Source organism: Mytilus edulis, chromosome 1 (genome assembly GCF_963676685.1).
Source record: "Mytilus edulis chromosome 1, xbMytEdul2.2, whole genome shotgun sequence".
Taxonomy (NCBI): Eukaryota; Metazoa; Mollusca; class Bivalvia; order Mytilida; family Mytilidae; genus Mytilus; species Mytilus edulis.
Window position 1 is genome coordinate 110,136,623 of NC_092344.1, and position 26,533 is coordinate 110,163,155.

The 26,533-nt window shown below is 34.5% G+C and overlaps 2 protein-coding genes across 2 annotated transcripts; one reads left to right on the top strand and one right to left on the bottom strand.

Annotated features, from left to right (window-relative positions):
* The first annotated feature begins 15,235 nt into the window (after positions 1-15,235).
* Positions 15,236-16,366, top strand: LOC139498562 (neuronal acetylcholine receptor subunit beta-3-like). The gene has a single exon (XM_071287040.1). It carries the CDS (start codon positions 15,236-15,238, stop codon positions 16,364-16,366), a length of 1,131 nt encoding a protein of 376 aa, XP_071143141.1.
* A 2,602-nt stretch (positions 16,367-18,968) lies between these two features.
* LOC139517644 (putative uncharacterized protein DDB_G0282133) lies at positions 18,969-25,300 on the bottom strand. Its single transcript, XM_071308922.1, has 3 exons — positions 24,710-25,300; positions 21,838-23,087; positions 18,969-21,605 (listed from the first exon to the last, which is right to left on the bottom strand). The coding sequence occupies exons 2-3, from the start codon at positions 23,036-23,038 to the stop codon at positions 19,714-19,716; spliced, it is 3,093 nt and encodes a 1,030-aa protein (XP_071165023.1). The 5' UTR covers positions 23,039-23,087; positions 24,710-25,300; the 3' UTR covers positions 18,969-19,713.
* Positions 25,301-26,533: the final 1,233 nt, after the last annotated feature.

Sequence of the window (26,533 nt, forward strand, 5' to 3'; positions counted from 1 at the left end):
GGAGAAGATTTTTCTAAAAGATTACTAAGATTTATGAAAAATGGTTAAAAATTGACTATAAAGGGCAATAACTCCTAAAGTGGTCAACTGACCATTTTGGTCATGTTGACTTATTTGTAGATCTTACTTTGCTGAACATTATTGCTGTTTACAGTTTATCTCTATCTATAATAATATTCAAGATAATAACCAAAAACAGCAAAATTTTCTTAAAATTACCATTTCAGGGGCAGCAACCCAACAACGGGTTGTCCGATTCATCTGAAAATTTCAGGGCAGATAGATCTTGACCTGATGAACAATTTTACCCCAAAGCAGATTTGCTCTAAATGCTTTGGTTTTTGAGTTATAAGCCAAAAACTGCATTTTACCCCTATGTTCTATTTTTAGCCATGGCGGCCATCTTGGTTGGTTGGCCGGGTCACCGGACACATTTTTTAAACTAGATACCCCAATGATGATTGTGGCCAAGTTTGGTTTAATTTGGCCCAGTAGTTTCAGAGGAGAAGATTTTTCTAAAAGATAATTAAGATTTACGAAAAATGGTTAAAAATTGACTATAAAGGGCAATAACTCCTAAAGGGGTCAACTGACCATTTGGGTCAGGTTGACTTATTTGTAAATCTTACTTTGCTGAACATTATTGCTGTTTACAGTTTATCTCTATCTATAATAATATTCAAGATAATAACTAAAAACAGTAAAATGTCCTTAAAATTACCAATTCAGAGGCAGCAACCCAACAACGGGTTGTCCGATTCATCTGAAAATTTCAGGACAGATAGATCTTGACCTGATGAACAATTTTCCCCATGTCAGATTTGCTCTAAATGCTTTGGTTTTTGAGTTATAAGCCAAAAACTGCATTTTACCCCTATGTTCTATTTTTAGCCATGGCGGCCATCTTGGTTGGTTGACCGGGTCACCAGACACATTTTTTAAACTAGATACCCCAATGATGATTGTGGCCAAGTTTGGTTAAATTTGGCCCAGTAGTTTCAGAGGAGAAGATTTTTGTAAAAGTTAACGACGCCGGACGACGACGGACGACAGACGACGGACGCCGGACGCCGGACGCCAAGTGCTGAGAAAAGCTCACTTGGCCCTTTGGGCCAAGTGAGCTAAAAAAAGATCAACCAATAGGGAACATGTGTACTAAGTTTCAAGTTGATTGGACTTTAACTTCATCAAAAACTACCTTGACCAAAAACTTTAACCTGAAACTCACACTTTTAATTTCTATGTTCAGTGGACAAGAAAATGGGATCAAAAGTCTAGTTTGGTTGTAAAATAAGAAAAATTATATCATAAGGGACATGTGTACTAAGTTTCAAGTTGATTGGACTTCTGCTTCATCAAAAACTACCTTGACCACAAGTTTCAAGTTGATTGGACTTCAGCTTCATCAAAAACTACCTTGACCAAAAACTTTTACCTGAAACTCACACTTTTAATTTCGTTGTTCAGTGGACCATGAAAATGGGGTCAAAAGTCTAATTTGATTTTAAAATAAGAAAGATCATATCATAAGGAACATGTGTACTAAGTTTCAAGTTGATTGGGCGTCAGCTTCATCAAAAACTACCTTGACCAAAAACTTTAACCTGAAACTCACACTTTAATTTCTATGTTCAGTGGACCATGAAAATGGGGTCAAGAGTCTAATTTGGTTTTAAAATAAGAAAGATCATATCATAAGGAATATGTGTACTAAGTTTCAAGTTGATTGGACATCGGCTTCATCAAAAACTACCTTGACCAAAATCTTTAACCTGAAGTGGGACGAACGGACGGACAGACGAACGTACAGACGGACGGAAGGACGCACATACCAGAAAACATAATGCCCCTCTACTATCGAAGGTGGGGCATAAAAAATGCAGGACAACATTTTGCATTATAGCTAGTATCTCTATGGAATTAAGCTTACCTGGGTCTAGAACCCCATCTTCAAACTGTGGTTTTACTTTACTTTGCTTTGGATAGTGACGCCATGTCTTGGTATTGATTTCCTTTGCCTATGATTTATCTATATTTTTATTTTTTCTGGTCAGGGTTTTTGTGTTTATTGTGGACCAGTTACTTCTCCCGGTGTAGGTACTCATTTTGCTACATCTAATCTGTCAGTTCCTTCTCCTTTAGCAGTGTTATCTAGTAGTTGTAGTAGTGTATCTGTACATGCTGCTCTACCTTTCTCTTCTGTAAGGCACCAGGTTTATCAGGTTAATAACCAGACCCTCTTTAGAGCGGTTCAAGAGTATTCTTGATGGCTTTCGTCAGTCGATTTCTTTTGAATTGACGGCTTTCTCCAACTGCCTGGGTACGCTATATAGAAAACAATACCAATAAGTCCAACTCCCCAGTGATTTCACTCCCTCCAGATCATAATATTGAAAGTGATCTGAAGAACAGTGACGAGGAAGAACGTTTTTCAGTGGCCTAAGGCAGCCAGGCAGAAGGTGATTATCTAGTTCGGGACTTTCAAAATTGTTCTCAACATTCTGGTCCTGTGCCCATCCCTTCATCTGTAATGAGTCGTTTTTCTACTAATTTCAGTAAGGATATAGAGACAGGGGATACCCCTACTACTTTGGAGGATCATTTTTATTATACCATTATGAGAGTTACCATTCCATGTCTATAAACAACGTAAAGTCACACAATAGTTTTCCACAAAACTATTTACAATCCAACGAACTACATGTCGACATCTCATTAGATAATCAATAATTGAATTGTGTCTGAGTCCCAATTTTCTCAAATAAGTGGTTTTGGTCTTGCCTCATTTACTGAGCAGTTCCGTTCTAAAGATAATGATTCTACTTTGTGTAAAATGGTACTTAAATGTGACACGGCGTCATCATCTTCGATTCTTTCTAAACTTAGGATAATGGGATGCGCTTCCCATGCTTTAAGCACTTTTGCAAGGAGAGCTGTGGTGTAGTGGTTAGTGCATCGGACTACTATCACAAAGGTTCCTGGTTTGATCACCGTCCGGATGAAAATTTTCGGCTCTCCCTTGGCACCATTTGCGAGTATGGTTTTAAGGAAACGATGATAGTCTGTCGGAAGGGGACAATAAGTGGCTGCCCTGTAATGAAGTCAGTGGTTAATTAAATGAGTTTATTATGTAATTACAAAGTCAAGATTGTTTCTAAAGTTCAAATGTTCTAATGTTCAGAAACTGTCTTTAAAATTGAATTGTTTGAATGTTCAATAACTCTGTCACACGGACACGTGATCGTATAGTGATATAACTGTTCAGTCCTGGTGGAGTACATTCGGATATTAAGTGCATGAGTTTCAGCCTACCCACGGGGGGGGGGGGGGGGGCGAGACATTGGCGGAATCTCCTATCGGATTCTATCTGTAGGAATCTCTTGTACCAATCTGCCGTTCGAGCCCAAAGCTGGATCTTATATAGTTCAGAATGGTCATTAATCAGCTTTCAACAATGGCCATAAATGTTAACAGTTTATAAAGTAGTCTGGCTATTAAATAATACATGTACTAAGTTGGCAGAATACATGTACGATAATTGTCTGCAAGCTACATGTTTAAATATTGTTATGTAACACATTGTGTTACAGCCCCGTGTTAAGAGAGAGCCATATCTCTTGCACGTAAAAGAGACTATTGTAGATTTCGAAAAAGAGCAGGCTAATGCCGCTACAAGGCAGTGCTCGCACCCACAAAGTGGAAAGGTTGCTATAACTTGTTTCCCAATCCACTATAAATAGATATGTTTAAATTTAAATTTAATTTTAAAACTGTTGCAGTTGCTCAAGTACTTAAAAGTGCTCTTCTGTTCCACCAGAGGTCAGGCATTTTCTCTTACAGGTTAGAGTTGCTACAATTCACTTTCTTTTATTTCTTTCTTACTAATTTATATGTTTACTGAAAACTGCAATATACTGATACAGGTATGAATGGGTACTGATAGCCCTCCCTCTGCAGATGTCAGTAAAATAGTAATCTCCTAGTTATAGCAGTTAAATTGTTATAGGAACAAAATTGAAAAGAAAATAATAAGGAAGGACATGTTGCAGGTCTACTTACAGGTGACAAGGCTTTATGTGCCTCTCAGTTGTTGAATATGGGTTCTGTAGCCAATTGCACTTTATTCAAAAGAGCTGAAATTCCGGATAAAGCAAAAGTCTTGGATATTCTCAATGATCCTTTAATTAAGTCTCCTTTCAATGATAGGATTTTCGGAGGTTCAGAGGCATCTTAGTCAAACCCCAGCTCCAGTGAAGATGAATGTTTCTCTTTGTTGTTTTTAATCCACTGGAGGCTCATCTTTTACTTCTCTTAACTCATTTCCTAAATAAATGGACAAGTATTACCTTAGATTATTGGATTCTGAAAGTAATTCGAGCGGGATTGACACTTCAATTCAGAGAATAAACTCCGCTTTCTTCTGTTCCTATCCCACTGTACAATACTCAAGATCCACAAGAATGCAATAGGTCAATTATATTTGGTGTATGGAAATATTTTATGATGTACACATTGACTAATCCCGTAGGTTTTATTTGACCTTGACTTCATTTTCACGGTTCATTGCTCAATGTTTTTAGTTTTAGTGTTTTGGTTTGTTTTTTCGTAAACTATAAGCAATAAGTCAACTACATTTGTTGTATGGCAGGATGGTAAGTTGTATATGTCTGTCTGGCAGGTATCATCTGACCATGACCTCATTTTGGTTGTTCATTGGTCAATGTTAAGTTTTCATGGTTAAGTTTGTTTCATTAGCAATATGTATACTATATATTTAATGCAGAGATTGATTGTGAAGCGTACATGTCTGCCAGACATTGTTTGTCTGACCTTGACCTCCTTTTCATGGTTCATTGGTCAATGTTTAGTTTACTTGGTTACGTCTGTTTGAAAATGCCTGTACCAAGTCAGGAATATGACAGTTCTTGTCCATTCGTTTTTTATGCGTTTTGTTATTTGATTTTGCCATGTGATTATGGACTTTCCGAATTGATTTTCCTCTAAGTTCAGTATTTTTGTGATTTACTTTTTAGAAACTATAAGCTATAGGTCACACTATATTAAGTGTGTTGAATGATTGTAATTATTAAGTTGTACCTGTTTTTCCTGTTTGGTTTATCTGACTTTGACATCATTTTCTTGGGTCATGTTTATGTGATAGTGGCTGTATATTTAGGACTGTCAACATAACATCAATGGTATATAAAGAAGGTGAGATATTTCAGCGTATGCATTGTTGTGACTGAAAGGCCTGATCTTTTGAAATTACACATCAACATACTATAAATGAAAGCAGTTATTCTTGCACTGCCTCATTTTCAGTCCCTACTGCATTACAAAGGAGGAATTCATTGTTTATGAGGTGTTACTTATAGCAAGAACAATTCTCTTTTCTTTTCAATCATCTTCACCTACAGATTGTAGTTCGTCAAGTCTTAGGGAAACTCAATGTGTTAGCAGATGCACTGTCCAGAACACTTACCCCAGTCAATACACAGTGGGAACTTCTCCAATAGGTATTTAAGGCAATAACCCTTCAATGTGGGCTTCCTGTAAACCTATATGCAACAAGCCTTAATTACAAAGTTCAAGTATTCATGTCTCCTGTACCAGGTCAGAAGGCCTACGTAGTAGACTACATGAGTGTTCCTTGGGGTGGAATGTTTGTTTACGGCTTCCCTCCGTTTATATTTTGTCGGAAGATCTTCAAAAGATATCAGCAGAGCAAGAGATGGTCATATTTATAGCTCTATCTTGATCTTCATCTGTTTTCTGCTCTCTCACTGGTTCTATCAGTACGACACACTCTTCTGTCCCTTTTTTTAGGGCAAGATTCTTCGTCTCAGTTCAGAGAATCTACATCTGTTTGCGTGGCTTCTCTCAAGGATAGCTACAAGGAGAGAGGTTTTCATTAAGAACGCAGCCAGACATCTCTCCCGAGTAGTTAGAGATTCCACTTACATCGTCTGTGATGCACCACTAGCCTTCATCAATCTCATGCACAATCTTCTGTATTTGGTGTAGTGAGAAGGCAGTTGATTATTTTCCAAATTTACTTATCATCATACATTAAAGGTCCCTCCCAACCCCCCATTCATCCCCTGGTATATTTCTAGGGCCTCTTGTTTACTTTGGAAATTAAATTGCGTGATATGGGCACAGGTCATCCCTTGTTGTCATTTGATGATATTTTTAGTTGGGGATTTCCTCCTGTCAGACTTGCGCAGATATGTGTACTCAGAATTTATGATGATAATTTATTTAATAAAATCTCAGTTTTTTCTTTTTTAAATTTACAATTTTCACAGTTCATGACTTAAGTTTTGTGTTTTTGTCTCTTTTCCCTATACTAATGGCAATTAGTCGACCATATTTGGTGTATTGAATGATTGTAAGGTGTACATGTCTGTCAGGGAGGTATTATCTTACCTTGATATCATTTTCATGGTTCATTGGTCAATGTTAAATTTTCATGGGTAACTTTGTTTCTTTGTATCGACGTGACGAAGACAGTTTTTTTGCAAGTTATCTTAACAATGAGACAATTCTTGCTTATTCCATAGTTACATGGAATGTTTTTATTATTATTATGTTTTATAAACTTCTGAAACACTGATAGCCAGCATATAGTCCAGTTATATTAATTTGAATAGAATTTTTTCCATTGAAAGTCGTTTTCTACCCTTATCATAAATTGTAAGCAGGCAGAAAAGTATAATAGAAATAGAGGAACAATATGTAGCCAAATTATTCACAAAAATAAGATATATAGGCAACTTGGTTGATATCGTCAGTTGGAACCTCAGAAGATTTACTGCTCTTGAAAAATGAGTATAACACATTTATGTATTTTTGCAGACTTTTAAAAGATGGAGCGGAACAGTTAAAATACAAGTATCTTGTCTTAGGGAGGGATAAATCATACTTTGTAAAGAACCACTCTGATTTAAACAAAAAATTCTCTGAAACCGATATTATCAAGATGCTAGATTTCTTGATTGAAAACATATTTGTATGGTTCGGAGGACGTGTTTTTCAACAGACTGTCGGCATCTCAATGGGAACAAACTGTGCCCCTCTACTTGCCGACTTGTTTCTTTATTATTATGAGGTTGACTTCATGCAGGAACTTCTTAGGAAGAAAGATAAGAAGTTAGCAATATCCTTTAACTCTACTTTCCGCTATATAGATGACGTTCTTTCACTAAACAATTCAAAATTTGGTGACTATGTGGAACGCATCTATCCCATCGAATTGGAGATAAAGGATACTACAGATACAGTTAAGTCGGCTTCATATCTTGACTTACATCTAGAAATTGACAATGAGGGTCGGTTGAAAACAAAACTTTACGACAAAAGAGATGATTTCAGCTTTCCAATTGTGAACTTTCCATTTCTAAGTAGCAACATTACAGCAGCATCTGCATACGGGGTATATATCTCCCAATTGATACGATATTCCCGTGCTTGCATTTCCTATCATGATTTTCTTGATAGAGGGTTACTGCTCACAAGGAAGCTACTAAACCAAGAGTTCCAAATGGTGAAGTTGAAATCATCCCTTCGTAAATTTTACGGACGCCATCACGAGTTGGTTGACCGTTATGGAATAACCGTTTCACAAATGATATCGGATATGTTCCTTACGTCGTAACTACAATCCCCTTCCCTTTCATGAATGTGACCTACCGAGTTAGACTATTTACCGGATTTGTAATCACATAAGCAACACGACGGGTGCCACATGTGGAGCAGGATCTGCTTACCCTTCCGGAGCACCTGAGATCGCCCCTAGTTTTTGGTGGGTTTCGTGTTGTTTATTCTTTAGTTTTCTATGTTGTGTCATGTGTACTATTATTTTTCTGTTTGTCTTTTTCATTTTTAGCCATGGCGTTGTCAGTTTGTTTTAGATTTATGAGTTTGACTGTCCCTTTGGTATCTTTCGTCCCTCTTTTAAAAGCTATAATGTTCAGCACAAATACCTCATCTTGCCCAAAATTGACAACCGTTTCTGTAAGTTATTTTCCCTAAGTGATGATTTGTGTCCGTTTTTCCATTTTTCTCAAAACCTAGATTGGTTAGAAGCAGATGATATCAGGGGGGGGGGGGGGGGACTGTTTTATCATTATTCCTTTAATTTTGTCAATTATATACAAAAAAACTCTAATTGATAGACCTGTATAACTAAACAGTAAAATGATTACCAATACAAGATCTACAAAATTGCCTCTTAGTAAGATATTCAAATAAGCAAAAATAACTGATTGCAATAATACTTAGATAAATATCAAAATGGCATATCTTTACAAGGTGAGCAACTCGGACTATTATAAGACTCATCATAAAGGGATTTTCAACTTATTCGAGAATGAACAGCAAACAAACAGCAAGATATTGTTTTTATTCACGAAAAAAAACCATATAAAAGATAGGACATTACAATCTTAAATGCCTTGCCTTTATATACTTATTATGACTTACGTCTTTAGTAGCTATAAATCACATCAAAACTAAATGTCCTTTAAAAATTAAGTTTAATCAAGGATGCACTTGATACAAAGGCTAACATTTAGGTCGTGGAATAAGTTTCGGTAAGATATTTCATACAAACATGATCATAAACCATGCATGATTTGTTTTTTTAAAACATATATACTTAAAAGGAAAATAACAAAAAATACCGAACTCCAAGGAAAATTAAAAACGGAAAGTCTCTGATCAAATGGCAGAATGAAAAGCCCAAACAAATCAAACGAATGGAAAACAACTGTCATAATCCTCAAAAGATATACATATACTAGTAATTGCTATTCTAAAATCTAAAAAAATGCTACCGCAAATTTGCACAGAGGCGGATTTAGGGGGGGGGGGGGGGGGCAGGGGGCCAGGTCCCCCCTTTTTGGGTAAATATTTGGTTGCTTATATAGTGAATCACTGACGCGTGACTGAAGCTGGCCCCCTCTTAGGCTTTCAGTGGGCCCCCACTTATGAAAATTTCTAGATCCGCCAGTGTTGGCTTTCGTTAGTCGCATGATCTTACATGTAATGATATACCGATTAGCTTTTTTTATGTCGTGAAGAATGATAGTTCTTACTATTCAGTCACATCAATGTTTTTATTTTTATACGTCCAAATATGCGATAAAATTAGGACAGATATTATCCGTCTATTAAATAAGAAAAATTATATAATCAAATATCTGTTTTATGTGCATATTTAAAAGTAACAATAACAGTCGTGTGATTGAGGTGTTCTCCTTGATATTCTTAAACGGGAACGCACAACCAAAAACACTTGAAAGCCAGGGATGTATACATGTTCCAGACGGTATGAGTATTTGGACCATACGCATACGATAGGACTGTACGCGTACGGTCTGCCTAATATTAAGAAGTTGGTCAAGTTGATTAGATACAAATTTATATTACAGATCAACATAACTTAAATCTCAAATAAATATAAAAATTACAATTGTATAATTGAAAATGAATATTTCAACTATTTAAAAAAGTCACGATAATTTAATATGTTATTCTCCTGTATTTAGCATGTCAGAAATACTAATACATTACTTGAATTATGCTCACTGAAATGAAGTTATCGGAAATAAACATAAAGTGGGAAGATAATGTTTTTAGAATATTTTGGTACTTTACAAAAAAATGCAAATGTAAAGGAACATACATGAACAAAATATGGCAATGTAAAAAATATTATGTTTCTTGTGGTAGCAAGTGTCACATTGGGCTAGAGTACAAAAACAGGATTCGGACTTATAATTAAACAAATATCTAATTTCAATTGTTCGAAATTCACTTTATTTATCCAGTTGTAATAATAACAATTTAAAGAACATTAAAAAAAAATTGATAAAAAGTTTGTTTTAATTTAACCAATAGGATCCCAAAACATGTATGGTCTGCTCGTACTTAACTATATACTTGTACAGTCCGTATGTACAGTCCGTATGGTCTGACCGTACGACTAAACGTTTACGGTCAAAATACTCATATGGTCTGGAACATGCATATACATGTATAGAAACATAAGTTATATGACCATGAAGAACTAACTTGACTCCAATCATATTTGACTAGGATTTTCAACAACTCTGACACTGAAGAGAGAGAGCAGAAGCTACATGCCATTGTGGAAAGATGTAAGAACCAATGAGGCTTAAAGATTCACTAGTCAAGGTCTGAATGCAGTCGATGAATTGTTAAAGAGCAGCGCACTGATTTATTTGGTTAGGCACAGAAAAATCCTCGCCAGGACACAAACCATAGCTCAAGGAATCTCTCAGCACCAGGATCATCCCTAGACAGCAGCAAAGTTTGATAAGCGAGGAGCACATTACATAGCAAAGGCAAGAGACACCACATCAGAAAGAAAAGTAGCATGGCCAAAAATGAACAGGTAAGCCCAATGGAGAGATCTAAACGATGATACAGGGGTAATTCTAGAAACATCACTTGAAGGATGTTTTGAGAGGAGGATAGAAACACTGACCATGCTAGTATTTAACATCGGAATGGAGATATTTGGTGTCGAGGAGAGGAAAGAAAGGAGTAACATTAAGCAGGCACTAAACAGGAGAGAACAGAAAATTAAACACATAAGGAAGGTGCTCATAGACTTAAACAGACAGTACAAGAAAAGCAATTAGATTGAGAAGTTATGAAAAGCCTTCCTTACAGACAGTGTTAGAGATGAGTTGAAAAGAATTAGAATGGCAGAACTCAAGAATAGTAATAAGAAGAAAGCGAAAAATGGATCGAACTTTATCACGAATCTATACAACTACACAAAAACACTGTTGGTGGAGAAAGAACAAAGCATCTGCATTGTAGTTAGGAAGAAATGCATCAAACACATTCAGACAAGGAAAGACAGACACCTTTGGGATATTGCCCAACAGTTGAAGAAGAACAAAAACCAACAATATAATTTGAAACGAAGGAACTAACATGGGAGGAAGTTTGTGAGGTGGTAAAAAAGATCAGGATCAGCACCAGGGTACAGTAGAGTACCATACATAGTCGACAGAAAATGCCCAAAGTCTCTTTGAAAGCTATGGCAGCTATTACAAACACTTTGAAAAAAGGAACTATTCCTGGAAGCTGGCAGAAGACAGAAGGGTGCTTTGTACCAAAGGAAGAAGATAAAAAAAGCATTCCACATCTCAGGACTATTTCATTGTTGAGCATAGAGGTAACAATCATTTATTCTGTATTGTCGAAATGAATGACGAAATATATGGTAGATAATAGCTACATCGATATAGCTATGCAGAAAGGGGGCATTGCGTGTTTTCATGATGTGTAGAACATATTAGTGTTCTTAGCAAACTCATACATGAGGTGAAGACTGGAAAGAAGAATTTGGCAGTTCTATTTTTATACCTTGCAAACGCATATGCCCGAGAGTACACAAATTGATAGAGATGGGAATGGATCACAACATATTCCAGATCACATCGGGAAGATAGTTCAAGAGTATTTTAGTGGAATTTCAACAGCTGCGATTTACTGTAGATAACAGAGTGGCAGAAGTTAGAGAAGGGAATGGCTGCGGGATGTACTATCTCACCGATACTATTTATTATGAGTATGAATAACATCATAAAGGAACAATAAGAGCAGAAAGAGAAACAAGGGATTTATGGATTTTTATACCAGCAACAAGCAAATCCCATATTCAAGCAAGATGAATACTGGAAGAGTTAGTCACTTGGGCCAGGATAAAGATTTAAGCCAATGAAGTTAAAATCAATGATTCTGAGAAAGGGTCACATTACAACGAAGTTCTATCTTAAGATCAAACAGGACGAAATACCAACAACAGTAGAAAACCCTATAAAGTGCCTTGGAAAATGGTTTAATGAAACCTTTAAAGACAATACCAATTAGTGTGAAGACAGTACAAGCACAGGCTGCAGAATGGCTTAAGATGGTAAGATAAGATTGGAGGTTTAAGGACAGCAAGATCAGCAAGGCTTGAATCACAGCACGTACAAGGCGGAAATGATCAACGAGAACTGCAGTAGATCAAGCAGAAAGTATTCTTCATCACAAAGACTGTGGGGATTGATAGAAGAACCAAGCTGCGAGTTATGTGGCCAAAGAGGCACGATGACACACATACTTTCAGTTAGAAAGTTTGCTCTTGCATAGGAAAGATATCGATGATCGCATGACAAGGTTGTAATACATCTGGCAGAGATCCTTGAGAAAAGGAAGAAGAGACCATCAACAATAGAGGCAAAGCGAATCAGATTGGTAAGAGAGGGAGATACTGGTCATGCAACAAAGTCACATCACTTCATCTTGGACAATGGCAGTGAGTGGATTATGTGGGCTGCCATTGGCAGGAAGTTTCTGTTTCCTGAATGAGTACAGACAACCCTACGCCCAGACATTGTAGTTTGGTCACAGTCATCAAAGATGATAGTAGCAATAGAACTGACAGTACCTTGGGGAAAGAGATGTGAAGAGGCATACCAGCGGAAAAAGGAAAGGTACACAGGGCTGATTACAACATGTAGAGAGAGAGTTTAGAAAGCATGGTTATCTTATTCAATTTTGCTTTACCAATTTTGCATTACCAAGCGTGGTTGTCTTATTCAATTTTGCTTTACCAAATTTCAGACAAACAAAATATTCGTTCTTGTCAAACTTTGAATGAATTTTTATGATGGAAAATTGAAAACCAGAGAAAATATTTTTCTCTGATGGAAACAAAATTGCTGAATATTTAACACTAAAACAATTATAATACAGAAAATGAAAACAAATACTTTAGTAAATTACATGTGTGAATTGAAGTTCTGGGCTGATATAAATTAGATACGCTCACAGTCGAATATTTGAGAGTCAATGATTTATAAGAACTGAAACAGTTTAAGAGCTATATGATCAAAAATAAAGACATAAAAGACAGAAAAAAGAGTGTACACGTTGAAGTGTCTCGTCTTCTTTACTGACCATTGATTTCATGTTGATAGTCCTTAAAATAAAACGTTACTACAAGTATCATATAAACTTAACATGATCCAAGAAAAAGAGGTTAAGGTCAGATAAACCAAACGAGAAATACATGTACACCTTTACATCATTCATTACACCAAATATAGTTGACCTTTTGCTTATAGTTTCTAAGAAATGAACTTAACTGAGAAAACTAAATATTGGCCAATGAACCATGAAAATAAAGTCGAGGTCGGATGAACCATGCCAGGCAGACATGTTCACCTTACAATCATGTTATGCCTTTAATAAAGTTGACCTAGGCTATTGCGTATTGTATCTGAGAAACAAATATAACCATGATAACCTAACATTGACCAATGAACCATAAAAAAGAGGTCAATGTCATATGATACCTGCCAGACAGACATGTAATCAATACAATCCTTCCATACACCAAATATAGTTGACCTAGTTCATATAGTAATAGAAAAAAAGAACAAAACGCAAAAACTTTACTTTGACCACTGAACCATAAAAATGAGGTCAAGGTCAGAAGATACCAGCCAGTTGGGCATGTACACCTTAAAATCATTTCATACACCAAATATAGTAAACTTATTGTTTATCATATCTGATATATGGATGGACTTGACCACGACACTTTAGCTTGTTCGCTGATCAATGAAATTAGGTCGAGGTCAAATGAATACAGTAAGACGGGCGTGAGGACCTTGCAAGGTATGCACCTACTAATATAGTTATCCTATTACTCATAATATAGTTATCCTATTACTCATATTAGTGCAAAGCAATATAATATTTCCCACAGAAAGTAATATATAGTTATCATATTACTCATATTACTTTCATTAATTCAGAAGTTAACATTACAAAAAAACTTAACTTTTTTTTTTAAAGTAGACACTAAACCATGAAAATGAGATCAAGGACAATGAACACATCACAGACGGAAACTTCATAACATAAGATCTATATACAAAGAATGAAGTATCCAGGTCTTCCACCATCAAAAATATAAAGCTTTTAAGAAGTTACCTAACGCAGCCGTCACTATATATATATGTCTAGTTTTCTGCGGCAAAAGTCGCAGGCTCGACAAAGAGAAGCCATATCCAAAAGAGAGAGTCGAAACCTTATATAGTTTCTTGATAGTTTCAAAATGTGTTATTACTCCTGTCAGGACCGAGGTACTGACTATCAGCCTCGGGGGTGATAGTCCATCAGCAAAATGTTAATTCGATGAAAAACTTAAAAAATCATTAAGGTTGCATTTTTTATTTTGATATCAAAATGTTATAACAGCAACATGAATGCAGCGCTTCATACCATTTCGATGATATGCAAATATGTTTAAAAAAGAAAAGAAAAACATGTATGATATGGATTTTTCAATACTTAATTTGTGGTATAGAATTTGCCGGACAACTTTGAAAAATTTGACCCCGTGGGTGAAACAAATACAGCGAAAGTTGGCCATACATCATTATCCTATTCTTTCTAGACTCGGGACTTGACATACTTGTCTTTTTTCATGTACACGATTTTTCTGTCGTCGGGGAGCTGTCTCAATGACGCATATCTCACATCTATACCTCATTGACTGCATTACACAAGTAAACTGGAATGTTGACAATTCTCATCTTAATGTTAATTATTTGTTAAAAAATCAAACTAACTGCTAATAGTCATTTACATTTGCTTTCATCGGACTTGGGATTCATATTTACCGTTCTATGAGAGTCTAATGTCATTAGTAACAGCATATATTTTTTTATGACATGCTCTATAGTTTCTGAAAATATATACTAGTACCAAATATAACTTATTAATTATGATGTTTTGATTAAAAAAGTCATCACTTTTCATAATATTCAAGAGTGCATTAAAAGTTTAAATGTTTCAATGACGTTTTTAAAACACTTTAATTTTCTTTACATCATATTATGTATCTTTCCAAATGAATAATTCTATACAAAAACTTACGAAAATGTCTTTTCATATCAATGGCATACTAGACTAGTGAATGTTTGAAAAAATTAAATTGAACTTTTAATGTATTTAAATGTATATATTGTGATAATTAAAATTATTTTAATTGATCTTATTAAATATTTGTATTTTAAAACTTACTTGTTCATCCTCATTTCATTTTTAAACGCACCACAGTCAACAACAGTGGCTGCAACATACTATGATGCTGCTGCTGGTATTTTTGAATGTGTTAATTATTATTGGAACTGGAATGGGGTATTCCGCTGAAGATGTTGTGAACTTGAAGAAAACTTTATTTCAAACGTACGATAAAGATGTCAGACCGTCTTGGGATTTTTCAAAGTCTTTAGCTGTAGATGTTAAACTAGTTTTTCACGAAATTGATGAAGTAAATGAGAAAAGTCAAAGCATATCTGGTTCGGGAAAACTGAAAATCAAATGGAATGACAATTATTTAACATGGAATGAATCGCATTTTTATGACATTAACCAGATTCTTGTACCAGAGGAATCGATCTGGAAACCGGATATAAGAATTCATAACGGTCGAGCTTCGATAGGCAATTATGAGTCGAAGTCGAAACAGTTGAAAGTAGGGAAGAATGGGGATGTCACTTGGATACACTTTCTGTGGTTTGAAACCCAGTGTGCTATCGATGTTAAATATTATCCATTTGATAATCAGTCATGTGACATTGAATTTATATTTCTAAATGGTGATGGAATTTGGATTGACTCTGCAGTTGTTGATACAGATGTTACGGAAGTAAAAGATGATTGGATAATAGAAAAGACAAAGTCGAGAATAATAAATAGAAACAATAAACAGAGAGCTCAGTTTAAATTGTACATCAAACGCAAACCATATAGAGTCCTTCTAGAATTTGTTCTTCCTGTAGTCATGATGGCCGTACTTGATCTGTTCACGTTTTGTATTCCTTGTGATAGCGGGGAGAAAATATCCTACACAACAACAATGTACCTAGCATTTTCAGTCTATACCTTTATTTTGTCGTCATATCTCCCAGAATCATCAGATAATTCTGTAATAGCAATATTTCTGAAGGCGATGATGGTACTTGAAACAGCCATTGTAGCAGTTACAGCCATACAATTGAGAATAAATCACCATAGCAACAACCCAAGCCCTCCATCTTGGGTGAAAGTAATTTGTCGACTCACGAATAAAGTAACTTGTTACAGTAATAAGAATAAAGTAACAGTTTTCAAAGAAAAACATTCAGAAGATTTGGATGTCGACGAGAAGATTTCTGGAGAAGATGTAAAACGAACTTGTGACAACTTGGACAGGATTTTATTTTGGTTTTTCGCTGTTGCAATGTTTTTGACCTCTCTCACCTGTCTACTTGTGGTATCTTGACAAGGTGTACAAAAGCTTACATTTTGACTTTGATTTTTGTTATATATGTAGTTATCAATTTAACTCTTCACTTCATGATTTGTTTTGGGGTAATGACATAATCAAAAGGTTAATGTTTTCTGAAATCTTGGTTAAAGATTATGGCAAAACTTCTAAGTAATGTTGTATTGGTGGTGCTGCTAAAAAATGCCAAATGAAAAAGAAAGGAAAGTGAAGTTATCAAGTTGTAATTGCAATTAAAGATAAACATATTTTAAATGAAAAATTCATTTTTCAATATCAGTTGCTCGATGTAAATAAAGGCAACAGTAGAATACCGCTGTTTATGAAAATCATAAATCGATTGAGAAAAACAAATCCAGGTTACAAACTAAAACTGAGGGAAACAAATCAAATATAAGAGGAAAACAATGAAACAACAGAAACACTAAAGTGCAACAACAAAAACGACAATGGAATACACACCGAAACTATAAGATAACAATTGTCATTTTCCTGACTTGGTACAAGGCAATTTAAGAAAAAAAATAGTGGGTTGAACCTAGATTTGTAACTAGCCAAAGTTCCCGCTTTTAATGTAAAATATAAAACTAAAATAACAACATTCATGACAGGACTACATTATAAATAAATGGAAGAACATACAGGATAGAGAAATGCACAAAGAAACAATACAATAGAACATTACGACATGCTGATAGTTATCAAATTTACCAGGCTTAAAGTTTAATAAGCCAGACGCGTGTTTCGTCTACATAAGAGTTAGACTCATCAGTGATGCTAAGATCAAAATGGTAAAGAAAGCCAAACAAAGATGAAGAGCACTGATGACCCAAAATTCACACAAAAAGTTTTGCCAGATACTGTTACGGTTATCTGCCTCGGATAAGAAAATCCTTAGTATTTAGAAAAAAATCATACTTTTGCAAACAGTAAATTTATAAAAAGTACCATATAATTGATATACATGTCAACACCGAAGTGGTGACTAACTACATAATAAAAACGAACACGTAAAACAACCTAGGTCAGCAAACAAAAACAGCACAGCCGAACCACGCATTGTATGTCACCGGACTAGATCGACGCACAAAAGTGACGTTACAGGTAAATATTTCCAAAAAATAGGATATCGTTCAAGATTAGGTTTGTAATAAGGATAATGAAAATTGCAATACTATTAATATAAAATTGTGTTAGTAATAAGATAATTAATTGTATTATCTAGATATATCGGTATTTCTTCTAAATTAATTCAAAGTGTAACCTTGAATTATATATACAAGATGAACATCAAAGCAAGTACTTTTAGAGAACAGCACTTGATGAAGAAAAAGAAAACACTTTTGTGTTAGTATGATGTTCAAGTTATATGTCATTCTGCATTTTTGTAGTTACTGTGGTAATTTTGTATCTCTTTATCGTTCAACTTAGCCACATCACCGTTAAATTTATGATGCTCTATTCCGTTTGAAATAAGTCTTCTACAGGTAGAGACAAACTTGCAAACCAAATCTTTGTATCTATGGAAGAATTTAGTAAATGTTTTAAGTAATTTGTAGTAACGAAATCACTAATTAAATAGTTCACTAGAACTAGTAAGTTCCTTTTGTATAAGTTTCAGCAGTATATTCAAAGAATTCTTGATTATGTAACGAAATACATATCATCAAGATAACGGAAAGTGTTGTTGGATATACCAATTAAATGGACTTTAGAAGGTTCTTTACTAAATTTAGCTATAAACTATAGTTTATAACAGTATAGGAACAAGTAAGCTACTAAAGTGGCACATAATGTGCCCGTAGGATTACCTTCAACCTGTCGATAAACTTTATTGCCGAAATGTACATAAATGTTCAAAGGAGAAAGTTAAGGGCTTTATTCATCTTATCACAGCTCCAGTAAGTATATCCAGCATATCCACCTTTCTCATTTAAGAAAATGCTTTGCATAAGTTGCAGCAAATAAATTTGCAATCAGTTTATATCACTTTGATGATATAAACCACTTTTGCCCTATAACTTTCTGCACAAGCAACTCAGTGAAAAATTTGCACGATTGTAGAGTTACTGAAATCTGGTAATTTGCACCTCTAGTATGACCAAACAGGATATTTAAACTCGTTTTTGGATTGTTTAAAACGTCTGAAAGGTTTCTGGGCAAATATATTGAATAATGTATACGAATCTGGAGAACATGTATACACGTCACCATCATCATTGCCAATTTAACAGTACCTTTTCATTAACTATAAATAGCTACGTAGACGACATATTCATCGATGCATTAATAATCTTTTGCAGCTGCAGACAGTTTTGCTACACATAAACAGTTAATGGTAAAGGGTTATGTAACAACTATGTTATAACAAACTGCAAAGAAAATACATTCATCCTGGCTGCTTATTTCGATGAAAAAAATATGTTTTATTTCTACATTGACTTGTTATCTTACTTGCAACTGCCATTTTTGTTTTATACACTGCTTGTTTTCAGTTCGGTTTGTCTTCTTGTCTGCTTATTTCTTGTCTTGTTTATTTTTGTCTTCTGATCTTTTGTTTTTAGAGGATGGGGATGGGACAAAAAAAACAACATAACAATTAAATATATCGGTATTTATTATATAATTATAAATATATCGGTATGTATTATATAATTATAAATATATCGGTATTTATTATATAATTAACAGATCCAAAAGATAAAAGGTAAGGTGTTAAGACAACATATCATGGCGAATTATCTATTGCTACAATGGTACACCAATCATGACGATAAACTCATCATAGATACCAGGACTAAATTTTATATATACGCCAGACGCGCGTTTCGTCTACAAAAGACGCATCAGTGACGCTCGAATCCAAAACAAGTTTTAAAAAAGCCAAATCAAGTACGAAGTTGAAGAGCATTGAGATCCAAAATTCCTAAAAGTGCTGCCAAATACAGCTAAGGTAATCTACGCCAATAAAGAGCTCTTTAATCATAAATCAATAAAATGATAAAAGTGTGTATCATTATATAATCGTTGTTCTCTTTCCGATAAATATTATAGTTTTGAGGTGAACATTTCTTCCTAATCAATGTTTAAATAATGTAACAAAATGAATATATTACATATAAAAGTGGCAACACAAATAGGGTACAAATGTTTAATCTGCAGAAATGGTTTCTTTAAGTATGTTTTTGATTGAGAAAGAAGGAACATATTTCAAGATCCACAACATTAAAAATGATTTATAGACCTTCAAGAATTAGATTCATGCAAGAACATTATAGAAATTGTATCATACATAATAATATGACGAAACATCAATGAAAAAGAAGTTTGTAATGAAAAATTAATCACTGGTCTGTTTGGCAATACATTGTATCATCTCTATGTCCGATTGGGTCTAGGACAGGAAATGCGCGAACAAACTTCCCTTCGGAAAATATCATTTCACACCAGTAACAAGGAATGTTATATCCAACATAACCAATGATGTCATCAAATTCTCGAAACTGTCTGTCTAGTGACGCTATCATTTGTGGCTGTTTCCATGTATTAACTATTGCCTCCGTCATCAACTCGTCAGAAACGAACCTTGGTAATGGACCACAGCTATTCTGCTGGAAGTCGTTGGCAGAATAAAGATAGCGGTCATAATTGCGTTCTAATTGTTCTACCAATTCATCTTCGAACAAAAATTTTCTTTTGGCATACTTTTCCCAATTTTCTTCTGAAAAGTGTACGGCTTGTTTAAATGCCGCTTCTCTGATAAGATCAAAACACTTCATATGCGCATCTTTCTTGAATGAAGGAACGGGATTCATAATTGTCATTTGACTGTTGTCTTCCGTCGACGCTGTAATCTTGTCAGCAATATCTTGTTGACTTGTTGGAGCAATTGTGACAACAGACGATATTCTAACCCCGTGCTCGTCTGACGAGGTTCCATTTTCGTCTGTTGCATGTCGGCTTATTCTTGAAATTTTTTTTACCTGTTCACTTTTTAGACTATCTGTTCCTGATACAGATTTGCGTGAAGAATTTCTTTCCCGTTCGTTCGACACTTGTTTTTCATGTTTCGTGGACTCTTTTCTATCATACTCTCTTTCCTCTTTTCTGTTATCATGTCTTTCACGTTTATATGACGATGCACGCTCTTTTGAGGCCCTTTCCTCGCGTTGGCCGGGTGATTGTCTACGAGATTCATCGTATATATATCTATCATGTTTATATGGACTCGTTTCAAAATATTCACTATGTGATCGGTAATTTCTTTTCTCATTTCGAGTATATTTAGAACGTTCATCTCCAGTAGAAAATCTACGTGTTATTGTTAAATTTTTGTAACTAGGGCCTCTTATTTCTGGAGTCCTCCATTCAGAAGAAGGCCTTGTATAAATATTATCTTTACACCGTTCTTCGTCAGTAGTTTTTAGTGTCGCAGTGTGATTGTCATAGTGTTCCCTTTCTTCGCTATATCGATATTGCGTTCTCGAATCCTCGGTCGATGGATACTGATAATGTTCATACGGAGTATCACTTTCACATTTTGATTCGAAAGTTCTGTATTTTCTTATATAATCTGATACAGATTCGTATGGTTTTCTCATATGTTGTAATGTTCCGTATCGTGAATAGTTTCTACCTCTGTAAAGCGAGGATCTTAAACTACGAAAAGATGATTTATCGGTACTGTATGGTCGTCTTTCGTTCGCTTCTATTCTATTTCTCAAGTCGTTGTGATCGGTTGTAGATTCATTGGTTTCATAGTCTACACCTCTTCTATCTGAATAATCAAGCCGATCAAATGTATTTCTGCTTGTTTGTGTTTCTCTTGGCGGTAGTGAGCGTCCTCTCGACAATGATCGGTGAGACTGAGATCGTCCTCTGTATGGCCGTCGACCCCTCAAACCTCTACTATATCGTCCTCTAATATATCGAGAACTATATCGGAGATTATAACTTATATACTTACTAGTACCTCTTCTTGTTAATAAATACCGTTTCAATGAACTACTACTGTGGTGAGCAGAAGTTTTGTGTTTGTCCTTTTTAGTTGAGTCGACCTCGTCTCTAATTTCCCCTGGTTCTAAATCATCGATTTCCCTTTTTATATCTATTTTCTTACATTTTGATTTCTCATCTGTTTTCTTTACCAGAAGTGACTTTTTGTTTTTAAAATTTGTTATGATTTCATTTGACTCGATGCTTGTTGGTTTATCTGCGACGCTATTACCAAATGCACCTATTTGGAAGAAAAAAATAGTATAGATTAATGCATTTATTGTTGGGTTTTCAACTCTTTTTTATATTTCAATCAAAATCTGTTATCTCTATAGCTAAAGTTTATATGCAGAAAAAACATTAAATGAAGAAAAATGCCTGCTAACTCTATCTTTATCTTAACTATTTGAAAAATTTAAAATCTCCTTTAAATAATGATTATTAGTGTTGGGCTCGTGCTAGATTTACTTTACCTGTTGAACAGACGGTTGAGGTTTCACACCTTTTGCTGAGACACGATCTCGAACTTTCAAGGCGAAGTTCATATTTCTTATCTTCTCTCCATTCACATTCAATATGATCTAATATGTAATTCATAGTATCAAGACATGTCTCCTGTATATTCATATTGTCTAGGTTTCCGATAACGTTAATACAACCTTGCTGAACTTTATGTGTTTGATCTGAAGTGTCCAAAATGCTTTGTACTTTATGTTGACTTACAGTGAAAGTTGCATTACTTTTCAAAACACGTTGTCTTTTATTAATATTCTTCGTTTTACTCTGAAATGTATCTGCAAGCGATCTCCGCTTTGATACGTGCCTGGTTTTGTGTTTACAATTAAGGAATTTCGAATATTTTATTCTTTGGTTTATTCCATCGTCGAATTCCATCTCGTCGTCCGAGAAGAATCCCGATGACGATCCATCGTTATCCGACGATTCATTTAATTCACTACTTTCTGTCGTATCGTTGATTAGTTGTTGAGTAGATTCTGTCGTATCGTGAACTAGTTGCTGGACATTTCCTGATGTATTTTTAACTAGTAGTTGTTGGACATTTTCTGTTGTATCATTAAATTGTTGCTGGGTATTTTCTGGAGTATCGTTAATTGGATGTTGGATTTTGTATGATGTATTGTTAACAAGTTGTTGTGTATTTTCTGTTGTATCAATAACTCGTTGTTGAAGATTTTCTGAAGTATCGTTAACTAGTTGTTGGATATGTTCTGACACACTTGTATTTAGTGATTGAAAGACATAATGTCTTCCAATAAGAGAATCGTCTTTGTTTTCCTGTTCTAGATAAGATGTTGAGCAGCTATTAACATCACTATCGCTACAATTTCTTTTTTCCGGATTATTTTTCACTTCAGAAGTGTTTTTCGTTCGTCTATTGTCAATACTCTTTTCGACGAATTTGTGTGATTTAGCTGTATGATTGTAAGATTTTATTTTATTTTGGGATACTTTGTTGCATAAGGCTGTCCTTGAATCATTATTGTTTTTTGCTTCTTTAATATACGTATTTCCTTTTTCTACTAGAAACTCATCTATGGACTCAATTGTCTCCCTTACGCTGATTATTTTTCCATCCTCTGAGTAATTGTCTCTCAGAAGTATTGACTTTTCAACAAAAATTTCTACACGAATTTCGGTATATGTGTTATTCATGCTTCTTCTTTAGTGCTTTAACTTCATGCGTAATGGAATGTTGGTGATCCTAAAAATAATAAAATAAAGTTTTAAATTTCTATCAAAATTACAACCATAAAAAATCAACAATTAAATGAGTATAATTGACTTATTGATGAAGCGAATATGTCCCTTGTCTGGAAATGTCTAGACGCCTGGGTCTAATTAACTATCGAGATGACCCCGAAAACAACCGACAGTCACATAACACGATATAAACATAAACATAAATATAAATAGATATATGGACCTCGTGCAAGTGTATTTGTCTTTGACTATTTGATTTCAATATTAAGATTACAAAATAAGTTAATTTTCGATTTTACCTGTATAAGAATGATTTTTTGGTGGATCGAATCAGTCAATCAAATGATATACCTTTGTTTCACTTTCAATGTTGACATTCTTTGCTTTTAATAGCCGAACACGCATCAATCATGCATAATCAATCTCTAGCTAAGGGATCAAATTGAAGTTCAGATGAATACGGATTAATGAGGTCAAATTATTCACTTGCAAGTGAATAATTCATCATCGATGTTTCTTAGCTCATTTTTGACAAAATTGAACCATACTGGCTGCTAATAGCGAATTATTATTTTACTATTTCACTTTCATCAATGATTGAACAATAACAATTATAATTTAAATTGTTTATGTATCTCGTAGCTAGTGACCCTAAAAACTATAATCGAAATAAAATAATTAATTAAGACATTTTTAACCAAAATAAAATTTTTATAGAATTGAAGTGGTTGTCATGCAAAATTTGACAGAAGGATGTAAAATTGGCAAAAGTATTTAAAATATGTCTTCGACATTAAGATTGTATGGATATGTCAATAATCAAATTATAATTAATTGGTTTCAATAACCTGATTTTGACCATGCCAGCCACGAATGAAAAAGAGTGATACTATTAATTTACATTTCCTTGCAGTTCTGGAACATTTTAGTTTGAAAAATCATTGATTTTATATTAAGATAATTTTTAGCTATGAATTATTTAGAGAAATTTATATGCCAATTGGGGTTAAAATAGACGTTTCGTTCTATGCTTCACACGGTCACACGTGCAGCGATGCATATTATTGTATTGTTTAGTCTTCCGCCTATATACGGGTTGTTCTAATGATCGATTATACATTGAGTTAGAAGGGTAGTGTACATGCTTTTAAAGTTGGAGTATAAATATGTTCGTCCGTGTAAATTGCATACTGGCGTGTGACTATCACATGCTAGTTCATAGTTTAAAAAACGATATGAAATGCAATTAATACTCAATATTATACATTTTATTACATATGGTGTAAAACGTATAACAGCTGCTACAACTGTAATCCTAGGGGCACGAAACTAAAAGTCATCGAAAATTAAATCTAAAATCGTAATGGGGACGAGGGAACAGGTGCTTGAAACAGTGTCATTCAATTATAATGCAACTTTCTGGATTATGCCAACATTTATATCAGAAATATAGATATTGTTTTCAAGTGCTTTTCGTTTCCTCCCTTCACTAAACAACACATCATATACTTGAAAAAGAGGTTAATGTACTTCAAATCTTGTACACATCATGTATGTATACGGTCGGTATATATACAAGGCAATCTAATAAATATAAAAAGTTTATGAATGTTAAGAACTTACCTTGCCACATTCGATGTACTGTACGTCTTATCCTCCACGATTAATGTTCATTAGTGTTGATAGAAGATCTGTGGTATATAAATACATTTTACAGATAGCGACGTAACAATTTGTTGATAATGTACAGTAGTGTGCAAATATCATATGATATCTTGCCGCATATCAGTAACCTAGTATTTTAAACTCTGCTTGTTAAAAAAATCCTTGCTGTCATTTCCGAGTTTCATAAATCTCAACTTGATTTGTTTTGCTATTATCCATCCTGGCACTGAAATCGGTATAACAATCCGACTAACGAGCTAGTGATCACAATATAAACGGTATAACAGATACAGTGGATGAATTTATAATATCAGTTTCAACCGAGGTTTCAACATTATACACGAGATGAAAAACTACATATAAAGAGAATGTCAATGGATATAAAGGTCAAAGGACATTCCTAGTTGTTGGAAGATAATTGGTGTCGTCGTATATGGAGAAACAGCTAGTAAAATCGATTAATTTAGACAATTATAAATATCCTAACATTAAGTTTGAAAATGACTTTGAAATGAGACACGTCACAGTACCACTCACCTAGGTTCCAGTGGCGGACCCAGACAGAAAAAATCATTAGAGGTGGCCGCCCACTGAAGAGGGGTCAGCTCCAGTCATGCTTCATTACTCGCTTCAGTGATTCCCATTATAATCAACCAATTTTTTTCCACAAAAAGGGGGCGGGCCCCCTGGGCTACACCCTTAATACCTCTGAGTTCGGCAGACAGTAACGGTTACAGGAAAAGGGGAAGGGATCGCTGTTCTATCGAGTTGTCTCCCGTTTTCTTCTAAAACGTTAATATCTATTTTAAATAACGACCCATCTTTCAAATTTAGGGATTCTTATATTTTATGGAATCTAACATCTTTCGGGGATTCTAGCTGAGACCTAGGATTATATCCTCTCGGTGATCTGAGGAATACTAGCTCCCTCATTTCTGGTCTGTTCCATACCTTCTGTAGATGTGTTCATCTTCTCTGACACTTGTTCTTTTGAGACCTTAATTACGCTGGTGGATAAAATACAATGATCTTGTGAGTTTGGGTTCTTTCCTTTTAAACCTAATATCACCTGCTGCTTGGAATTATTTTATTCACCTATAAAATTTCAGAGTCAATTTTGAAATTTTACTTCTTACTGGTCAGCTATTCTGTTTTTCTTTTCTTTTTTTATGTAAAGGAGTTATATATATATCCGAGAAAAACTGCTAAATATCTTATGCAAGCTTTCAGTTAGAGAAAAAACTTTTTATATGAAAATTTTCGATAACATTTATTTTTTTTTGTTCGTCGTAGCATTGAAATTTATGTTTAAAGTGACTTATAGACCCAAAGGGTCGGGTGTTCTAATTATTGTTTTTATATTTCACTGTATTATATAATATTTTGTGAAAAACACATGTCACTATAATAAACAATTTACTTACCTACTTACTTACTTACTATATGATAACTGAATGACATATATTTTATTTAATGAATGGCTATTATCTATTTTGAATTTATTGAACCATAAAACTAATTTTTGACTCTTCACATTGAATAATCCGCGAAGCGGATTATGTAAAATGTGAAGAGTCAAAAATTAGTTTTATGGTTCAATAAAATCAAAATAAATTATTGCCATTCATTATAAATAAATTTCTATCAGAACTAAGGCTCAAAGAACTTTTTATATTATTTATATTAACAATAACAACGTACACACATGTTAGCGTATGAATACACAACGTCAAAGTGGGCATGTCGCCATCAAAATTGACAACATTGAAAATAAAACTAATA

What these genes read in the sequence shown, in the direction of transcription:
- LOC139498562 (XM_071287040.1), top strand. Translation starts at nt 15,236, where the DNA reads ATGGGGTATTCCGCTGAAGATGTTGTGAACTTGAAGAAAACTTTATTT.
- LOC139517644 (XM_071308922.1), bottom strand. Translation starts at nt 23,038, where the DNA reads ATGAATAACACATATACCGAAATTCGTGTAGAAATTTTTGTTGAAAAG. An exon ending in CTCAACCGTCTGTTCAACAG is followed by an intron (nt 21,606 to 21,837) that starts GTAAAGTAAATC and finishes TCTTCCAAATAG; the next exon opens with GTGCATTTGGTAATAGCGTC.